The sequence below is a fragment of the Carlito syrichta genome, unplaced genomic scaffold, assembly GCF_000164805.1.
Source record: "Carlito syrichta isolate Samal-C Ts95f unplaced genomic scaffold, Tarsius_syrichta-2.0.1 Scaffold169390, whole genome shotgun sequence".
NCBI classification, from domain to species: domain Eukaryota; kingdom Metazoa; phylum Chordata; class Mammalia; order Primates; family Tarsiidae; genus Carlito; species Carlito syrichta.
In genome coordinates this window covers 60,805-70,557 of record NW_007113486.1, presented here as the reverse complement: position 1 = coordinate 70,557, position 9,753 = coordinate 60,805, and the positions used below count along the sequence as shown (strand labels likewise).

The 9,753-nt window shown below is 44.2% G+C and overlaps 1 protein-coding gene across 1 annotated transcript in view; it reads left to right on the top strand.

Annotated features, from left to right (window-relative positions):
* Positions 1–1,043: 1,043 nt before the first annotated feature.
* LOC103252705 (28S ribosomal protein S36, mitochondrial) overlaps positions 1,044–9,753 on the top strand; it is a gene marked incomplete at its 5' end in the record, with an annotated part of 12,865 nt that continues 4,155 nt past the window's right edge. Inside the window, 2 exons of the mRNA XM_008051294.2 lie at positions 1,044–1,076; positions 9,176–9,239. Coding sequence (XP_008049485.2) covers positions 1,044–1,076; positions 9,176–9,239 — 97 coding nt within the window. The remainder of the gene's footprint in view (positions 1,077–9,175; positions 9,240–9,753) is intronic.

Genomic DNA, 9,753 nt, shown 5'->3' with positions numbered 1-9,753 from the left:
GTGACCATGAGCATGCCACTGCACTCCAGCCTGGGCTGCGGAATGAGACTCCAACTCAAAAAAAAGAAAAAGACATATGAAAGGTTCACAGGAAAACAAAGTTAATAGCTTCATGTATACTACCTTCCAAACCAGACACAATCCATATGTCCATTATTAGGATAAACACATTGTGGTAACTTTGGTAAAATGGAATAGTATGCAGCAATATTCACCACTGATAGATGGAAACAAGAATCTGTAAGATACACAGTAAGGAATGCTTGCTGCCCTCCTAATGGGAACAAAGACCCGTATTCAGATACTCAGACTGCACAGCTGTAGGTAATAATATTATGCAATAATTACATATACCATTAGCAAAATTAATCGAGTACCTCTGTGACAAGGCTATACTCAGTGCAGGGACTACAGTACTAACAAGACAAATATAGAATTTAGAATTTAGTTGTGATCCCTGGCTTGCAGAGAGAGTAGAATTTCAACAAACTATTTGGAACAAACTGCTGGGAAATCATAAAGCACGGTTTCAGAATATTAAGTGATGAAAAAGAAAACAGAATAGAATAAGTCTGGCTAGACACTGTGGCTTGTGCCTGTAACCCTAACAGTTTGAGACAGAGGCCAATGCGAGAGGGTTCCTTGGGTTGAGGAATTCGAACCTAGCCTGTGTACTATAGTGAAACCTCAAATCTACAAAAAAAGAAAAAAGTTAGCGGGCATGGTGGCACATGCCTGTAGTCCCAGCTACTCAGGACTACTGAGGTGGAAGGATCGCCTGAGGCCAGGAGATTGAGACTGCGGTGAGCCATGAGCGTGCCACTGCACACCAGACTGGGTGACAGAGTGAGATCTCCAACTCCAAAAAAAAAAAAGAGTGACTAGAACAAAATCCCCAAACTTAAAATTTAACAGAACTTTCCTGACATAAAAGAAAATCTCAATCTATATCTTAAATTTTTTTTTTAAAGTTGGAGTCTCACTTGGTTGCCCAGGCTGGAGTGCAGTGGCAGGCTCACAGCCACCCCAGCGTCGACCTGCTGGGCTCCCGCAGTTCTTCTGCCTCAGCCTTCCAAGTAGCTTAAACTACAAGCGCGCGCTACCACGCCCAGCCAATTTTGTGATTTGTTGTAGAGACAAGGTCTCACCATGTTGCCCAGGCTGGTCTCGAACCTGTGGGCTCAGGCAGTCCTCTCGCCTTGGCCTCCCAAAGTCCTGGGATTACAGGCTTGAACCGTTGCACCCAGCCATAGATCTTAAAATTTTAAAGAAAAAAATATTTGGTGATCCCAGCAAGAAACTCAAACATTCAACCGGGAACAAAAATCATCAGAGTTTTCAAAAATAATACTTAATAAAAGAAGACTTACGGATAACATATTCAAGGTAATTAAGAAAATAAATGTAAAAGAAACATTTATTGAACGCTGGAATCAGTATAAAGGCCACAAGCTCTTTTGAACCTTTTTTTTTTTTGAGTTGGTGTCTCATACTGTCACCCAGACTGGAGTGCAGTAGCCACTCCCGGCCACCACGGCCTCGACTTGCTGGGCTCCAGCGATCCTTCTGCCTCAGCCTTCCAAGTAGCAGGAAGTATAGGCGTGCGAACCATGCCTGGCTAATTGTTTTGATTTATTGTAGAGATGAGGTCTTGCCAAGTTGCCCTGGTAGGTCTTGAACCTGCAGGCTCAGGCAATCTACTCGCCTCAGCCTCCCAAAGTGCTGGGATTACAGGCTAAGCCACCGAACCCAGCCTCTTTTGAAACTTTAATAACTCATTTCCAGGAGCCGTACTATATCTGTTAAAGAATTAGCTTCAGACAACTACAAAGATTTGGAGGTGTTTCAACATAAAAACTGGGGATGCACTGAGACCAACCTGGGCACCATCTTTATAAAATATAAAAATAGGCTAGGCGTGGTAGCTCAGCCTGTAATCCCAGCACTTTGGGAGGCTGAGGTGAGAGGATTGCCTGAGCCCGGGGGTTCGAGACCAGCTTGGGCAACTTGGCGAGACCTCGACTCTACAGTAAACCACACACACAAAAACAATTAGCCCAGGCATGGTGGTGTGCGTCTGTGGTTCAGCTACTTGACTGAGGCAGAAAGACCACCTAAGCCCAGCAGGTCGAGGCTGCAGTGGCCATGTGCGTGCCACTGCACTCCAGCCCAGGTGACAAGAGTGAGACTCTGACTCAAAAATAAATACATACATAAATGAATAAAATAGGTCAGGCGCAGTGGCTTGCACCTATAGTCCCAGCTGCACAGGAGGCTGAGTCGGGGATCTCTTGAGCCCACGAGTTTGAGGCTGCAGTGAGCTATGGTCATGCCGCTTTGCTCCAGCCTGGTGACAAGTGAGAGCTAGTCTTAAAACCAAACAAACGATATTTAGAAAGGCAAAAATTAAAGGGCCATCAACTGATCTGTGACAAAGGAGCAAAGGCAATACCATGGAGAAAAGATCATCTTTTCAACAGATGGTACTGAAAATTTGGATGCCCATGTGCAAAGAAAGGAATCTAGCCGGGCTCCGTGGCTCAGCCTGTCATCCCGCGCCTTTGGGAGGCTGAGGTGAGTGGATGGCCTGAGCCTGCGGGTTCGAGACCCGCCTAGGCAACTTGGCGAGACCTCATCTCGACAATAAACCAAAAAATCAGCCGGGCGTGGTAGCGCACGCCTGTAGTTCCAGCTACTTGGAAGGCTGAGGTGGAAGGATCGCCGGAGCCCAGCAAGGCAAGGCTGTGGTGGCCGGGAGTGGCCACTGTACTCCAGTCTGGGTGACAGAGTGAGACTCCAACTCAAAAAAAAAAATTAAGACAACAATGAGCTACCACCACACAGCTTCTTGAGATGCGGAGGTAGGAGAACTTGAGACTCTAAGTTCGAGACCAGCCTAGGCAGCATAGCAAGACCGAATCTCTAAAAAAAGATTTTTAAAACTACATAGAGATAACATTTTTTTATCAATTAAGTTTCTTAAAAAACCCACCCCCAAGCCGGGCTCAGTGGCTCAGCCAGTAATCTCACACTTTGGGAGGCTGAAGTGAATGGATTGCCTGAGCCCGCGGGTTCGAGACCCGCCCGGGCAACTTGGTGAGACCTCATCTCTACAATAAATCAAAAATTAGCTGGGCATGGTAGCGCACACCTGTAATTCCGGCTACTTGGAAGGCTGAGGCGGAAGGATCGTGGCCACTGCACTCCGGTCTGGGCAACAGAGTGAGACTCCAACTCAAAAAAAAAAAACAGCCAACACCAGGTCTGACAAAGGCTTAACATCTTGGATCTACAAGGAACTAAAACGTGCTGAAAAGAAAAAAAAAGTAACCCCATTATCAAATGGGCAAAAGATATGAACAGACACTTCACAAAAGAGGACATCTGATCAGCCAACAAACACATGAAGAAATGTTCAACCTCACTAATCATCAGGGAGATGCAAATCAAAACCACACTGAGATATCACCTAACTCCGGTCAGAATGGCAATTATCAACAACTCAAAAAAAAACAGCTGCTGGAGAGAGTGTGGCAAAAAGAGAACACTTCTACACTGTTGGCGGGAGTGTAAACTAGTGCCACCTCTGTGGAAAGCAGTGTAGCAGTTCCTAAAAGCTCTAAATATTGACCTCCCATATGACCCCGCAGTCCCCCTACTGGGAATATACCCTGAAGAACTCAAATCACTCTATAAAAAAGATACCTGCACACGAATGTTTATTGCAGCATTCTTCACAATAGCAAGAACCTGGAAACAACCATGCTGCCCATCAAAAGAGGACTGGATTAAAAAAATGTGGTACCTATACACGATGGAATACTATGCAGCCATAAAAAAGAACAAAATCATGAATTTCGCAGCAACCTGGATGGAACTAGAGTCTATAATACTGAGTGACCTCTCACAGAAACAAAGATCCGAGTATCACATGTTCTCACTCATATAATGAACCTTGAACATCCAATGTAATACCAAAAGAAAATGACTGGTACTGGGAAACTATGGGTGGGGGAGGGGGATGGGATTAACAGTAGCAAATATCTGTCTGGGGAAGGGGAAACACCTCTTATCAACAGGGTGCCTGAATGAAACATAATTGTACACCTAACCCTTAACTGTACCCCACAAAACCATAATAAAAAATATTGATTAAAATAAATAAATAAATAAATAATAAATAAAATAAACCAAAAAAAACACAAACAAACAAAAAACAAAAAAACCCACCCCAAGTTGGATAACTTGGTCTGTTGGCAAACCTATAGGGAAGCAGGCACTGATTCACTGTAGTGGAGCTGTGAAAGAGTACAGCCCTCTGAAGGGGAGTTCGGTGTTTTTACCTTTTGGCCCTAGCAGTCCTTTTGCCTAGGAGTCTATCCCACAAACACTGGCCAAGAGTACTGGTGGATTCACTCCATAGCATTGTTTGTAATGAAAGAAAGACTAGAAACAATGCAAATATACATTAATAGGGGACTGGTTGAATAGGTTCATGGCGTTTGTCATGAATCATTCTGACCCTTCTAATTTCAATCTTATTACCACAGCATTCTTTCTTTTTTTTTTTTTTTTTTGCGTTGGAGTCTCACTCGGTCGCCCAGACTAGAGTGCAGTGGCCGCTCCCGGCCACCGCAGCCTCGCCTGCTGGGCTCCCGCGATCCTTCCGCCTCAGCCTTCCCAGTAGCTGGAACTACAGGCATGCGCTACTACGCCCGGCTGATTTTTTGATTTATTGTAGAGATGAGGTCTCGCTGCCCAGGCGGGTCTCGAACCCGCGGGCTCAGGCAATCCACTCACCTCAGCCTCCCAGAGGCGCAGGATTACAGGCTGAGTCGCCGAGCCCGGCCTAGCATTTTCTTACCTTCCCTCATCCTGTACTTGTATTTTCCTCCTTCTACGAGGAAATCCCTGGTTCCCCAAGACAACAGTTTAATCCTATAATATATGCAAAATGGCTCAGAATAGCTATATCTATACAACTACCGACAGCCAACCTTGTAAGTAAGTTCAATATTTCTTTGTATTTTTACCTTTAGACTGAGGGTATGTAGTCCATCCTTGCTGCAGTGAGCTATGATCATGCCACACTATAGCTACAGCCTGGACGACAGAGTGAAACCCTATCTCAGAACAAAAACAAAAAACCCCACAAAGATTTTAAAACATAATAGCCAGGCATGGTGGTACGCCCCTGTAGTTCTAGCTATTTGGAAGGCTGAGGCAGAAGGATCGCCTGAGTCCAGCTGCTCGAGACTGCAGTAGCTGTGAGTGTGCCACTGCACTCCAGCCTGGGCGACAGAGTGAGATTCTGACTCAAAAAAAGAAAAAAATTTAGAAACATAAAACAGATTTACAAAGGTTAAAAAAATAGTACTGTCACATTGGGAACTAAGTTAAAAGAAATCTTTAAAAAGTTTTAAAGTATTGGAGTTCACCTGAAAAAAGACCAGATCAGTAGGCTTATTAGAAGAATGAACTAAGGCCGGGCATGGTGGCTCACGCCTGTAATCCCAGCACTTTGGAAGCGAGAGGCGAGAAGATTGCCTGAGCTTGGGGGTTCGAGACCAGCCTGGGCCACTTGGCAGGACTTTGTCTTTATAATAAGTCAAGAAAAATTCACCAGGTGTGGTGACATATGCCTGTAGTTCCAGCTACTTGTAAGGCTGAGGCAGAAGGATCGCCTGAGTCCAGCAGGTTGCGGTGGCCATGAGCATGCCACTACACTCCAGTCTGGGTGAGAGTGAAACTCCAACTCAAAAAAAAAAAAAATGAACTAAAGTCTCTACCATGATTATTTTTGTAATCTGGTCTAGCACTATGTACAAAACTTATTTGGATTAGCTTCTTTTTTTTCCCTTAATGACATTATCTAACTAATGTACATTGGAGCTATTTGTTTCTTTCTGTATTTACATTTAGAGTTTAAAAAGACAATTTGAGACGGATTTGAGCATAAACCAAATATTAGATGACAGCGAGGAATTACTGTTAATTTGTTAGGCATGATAAAAGTATTGAGGTTTGTCTGAACAAATATCAGATCAACAAGCTTATTAGAAAGATGAACTAAAGTGTCTACCATGATTACTTTTATAATATGGTCAGTTAAACAGTGACTGCTTTCAAATTGGGAAAAATAAGTATTGGAGTTAATAACTTTACAGACCTCTTTGTTGGTGATACAAGTGGAAGGCATTAACAGATGAGACGGGATAAGATAGATGAGATTTGTTTCATGGTGGAAGGGCATGAAGAAAGATTATATTACTGGTGAGTGTATCAGGATTTATTATACTATTCTCTCTACTTTATGCATTAAAAAATTTCTACCAAAAAGGGGGACTACAAACATGGGACTTTAATTTTTTTTTTGAGTTGGAGTCTCACTCTGTCGTCCAGGCTGGAGCGCAGTGGCCGCTCCCGGCCACCGCAGCCTCGACCTGCTGGACTCCGTGATTCTTCTGCCTCAGGTTTCCAAGTAGCTGGAACTAATGTACAGACAGGCGCCACCATGTCCGGCTAATTTTTTTTATTTATTGTAGAGACCAGGTCTCGCCAAGTTGCCCAGGCTGGTCTCAGACCCCTGGGCTCAGGCAGTCCTCTAGCCTCAGCCTTCCAAGTAGCCGGAAGTACAGGTGTCCGCTACCACACCTGGCTAATTTTTGGTTTATTGTAGAGACAAGGTCTCGCCAGGTTGCCCAGGTGGGTCTCGAACCCGCAGGCTCAGGCAATCCTCTTGCCTTGGCCTCCCAAAGTACTGGGACAACAGGCTGAGCCACTGAGTTCGGCTGGGGAAGTCTGGGCGACAGAGTGAGACTCCAACTCAAAAAAAAAAACAGAAAACTGCTTATCCTTTAAGAGAATTCAAATGTCTGTCACCCAGGCTGAACGTGCAGCGGTGCAAACATGGTTCACTGCAGCTTCGAACTCCTGGGTTTAAGTGATCCTCTTAGCTCAGCCTTCAGAGTACCTGGGACCACACGTGCACCTCACCATACCCGTCTAGTTTTTTAATTTTATCTTTTGTAGAGATAGTGTATCACTGTGTTGCCCAGGCTGGTCTTAAGCACCTGGCCTCAAACTATTCTCCTGCTTCAGCCTCCCAGTGTGAGATTATAGGCATGAGCCACTGTACCCGGCTCCTTTTCGAACTTCTAAATAGGAGAAGGCCATGTGTGGTTGCCCACACTTGTAATCCTAACACTTGGGGAGGCCAAGGCGGGAGGATTGCTTGAGCCCAGGAGTTTGAGAACACCCTGGGCAACATAGTGAGACCTCATCTCTACAAAAATAAAAATGAAAAATAAATAGTGAAAAGTAGGATAGATAGAACATTGACTTAAGTTTGGTGATGAAAGGGAAGAAACAGAGAGACAGAGAAAGGTTTTTTTGTTTTTATTTTTTGTTTTTATTTTTTATCTTCTTTTGAGTTAGGGTCTCACTCTGTCGCCCAGACTGGAGTACAGTGGCACATTCACGGCCACCCCAGTGTCAACCTGCTGGGCTCGGGAGATCCTTCCACCTCAGCCTTCCAAGTAGCTGGAACTACAAGCACGTGCTACTGTGCCTGGCTAATTTTTTTATTTATTGTAGAGATGAGGGCTCATTAAGTTGCTCAGGCTGGTCTCGAACCTGTGACTTCAGGCAATCCTCTCACCTCAGCCTCCCAAACTGCTGGGATTATAAGCATGATCCACTGCGCCCTGCGGTGTTATTTTTAACATGGAAGACTTGAGCATGAGTTTATGCTGAAAGCGAGAATATAGTTCAGAATTTTCTCATGACAGCAGAATTATGGTGGTGAATTTTCAGGTCAGTCCAAAGGCTATTTATTTCTGTGCCCATCTAAAATGCATTGCCCCCTCGAGTCCCCCCCCCAAAAAATAATAAAATTAAATTAAATTAAAAAATAAACAAATGAAGCCGGGCTCGGTGGCTTAGTCTGTAATCCCACGCTTTGGGAGGCTGAGGTGAGTGGATTGCCTGAGCCCACGGGTTCGAGACCCGCCTGGGCAACTTGGCGAGACCTCATCTCTACAATAAATCAAAAAATCAGCCAGACGTGGTAGCACGCGCCTGTTATTCTGGCTACTCGGAAGGCTGAGGCGGAAGGATCACCTGAGCCCAGCAGGTCAAGGCTGCAGTGGCCATGAGCGTGCCACTGCACCCCAGCCTGGGTGACAGAGACTCTCACTCAAAATAAATAAATAAAATAAAATGCATAATATGTAGTACAAATATATTGCAGGTAAACATACCTCAGTCTCATGTTACGTAGCCATTTATAGATCAGTTGCAAATAGTACTTAGCTCATTAGATTCTTAGTATTGTATATTCCAAGATTTTTATACTAATACATCCATTTAAGATCATCTATGCCACTATCTGGAATTTTATGAATAAAAATGTTAATATTTTTGCCAAGCATGGTGGCTCACACCTGTGATCTCAGCACTTTGGGAGGCTGAGGCAAGAGGATTGCCTGAGCCCAGGAGTTGGGGACCAACCTTGGCAACATGGAGGCCTCATCTCTACGATAAATAAAAAAATAAATTTGCCAGCTTGATGGCATGCGCCTGTAGTCCCAGCTACTTGGGAGGCTAAGGCAGAAGGGTCATCTGAGCCCAGCAGGCCAAGGCTGCAGTGGACATGATTGCACCACTGCATTCCAGCCTGGGCAACGGAGTAAGACTCCAACTTAAAAAAAAAGAGTCTGACTGAAATAAATAAAGTTGCAGTTAAATTGGGGCCAGGCACAGTGGCTCTCGTCTGTAATTATAGCACTTTGGGAGGCTGAGGTGGGAGGACTGCTTGATTCTGGGAGTTCTAGACCAGCCTGGGCAACATAGCAAGATTTTGTCTCAACAAAAACAATTTTAAAAATTAGCTGGATATAGTGTCGTGTGCCTGTAAGTCCCAGCTCGTCAGGAGGATGAGGGGGGAGGATCACCTGAGCCCAGGAGGTTGAGGCTGTGGTGAGCTCTGATCGTGCCACCGTACTCCAGCCTGGTGACAGCGTGATGCCCCTCCTCAAAAGTAAAATAAAATAACAATGAAGTTGCTGTCCAATCATAAATCATTTTATTTTAGCGAAGGTATCTATTTATGAGGCTTAGCAGATCATTTCTTTTACAGTTGATGAGGTTTTTTTTCATGCATTTTATTTTTCAGGTGGTGAAGCCACACACTCCATTAATAAGATTCCCTGACAGAAGAGACAATCCTAGACCCAATGGTAAGTTCGTACTTTATTTAGATATTCTTTTATATTCTTCAATTCCCATGTTTTGACTTTAATCCCAGCACTTTGGGAGGCTGAGGTGAGAGGATTGCCTGAGTCCATGGGTTCAAGACCAGCCTTGGCAACTTTGTGAGACCTCATCTCTGTAATGAATCAAAACATTAGCCCAGTGTGGTGGTGCATGCCTATAGTTCCAGCTACCTGGAAGGCTGAGGCAGAAGGATCACCTGAGCCCAGCAGGTCCAAGACTCTGGTGGCCATGAGCATGCCACTGAACTCCAGCCTGGGTTTCCAAGTGAGACTCCAACTTAAAAAAAATAAAAATAAAATACAATAAATAAAATGAGATACGCTTTTATAGCTTAGGTCCAAATGGTATTGTGTGTAGCATACAAATAGAGATTAAGTTTTTAGTACCCCTGTTTTAAAAGCTAGTGACTCAACAGTAGATGTCTTTGAATTTTTAGTGATACTGAATTTATATGGCAGAATTTTTTTTTTTTTTTTT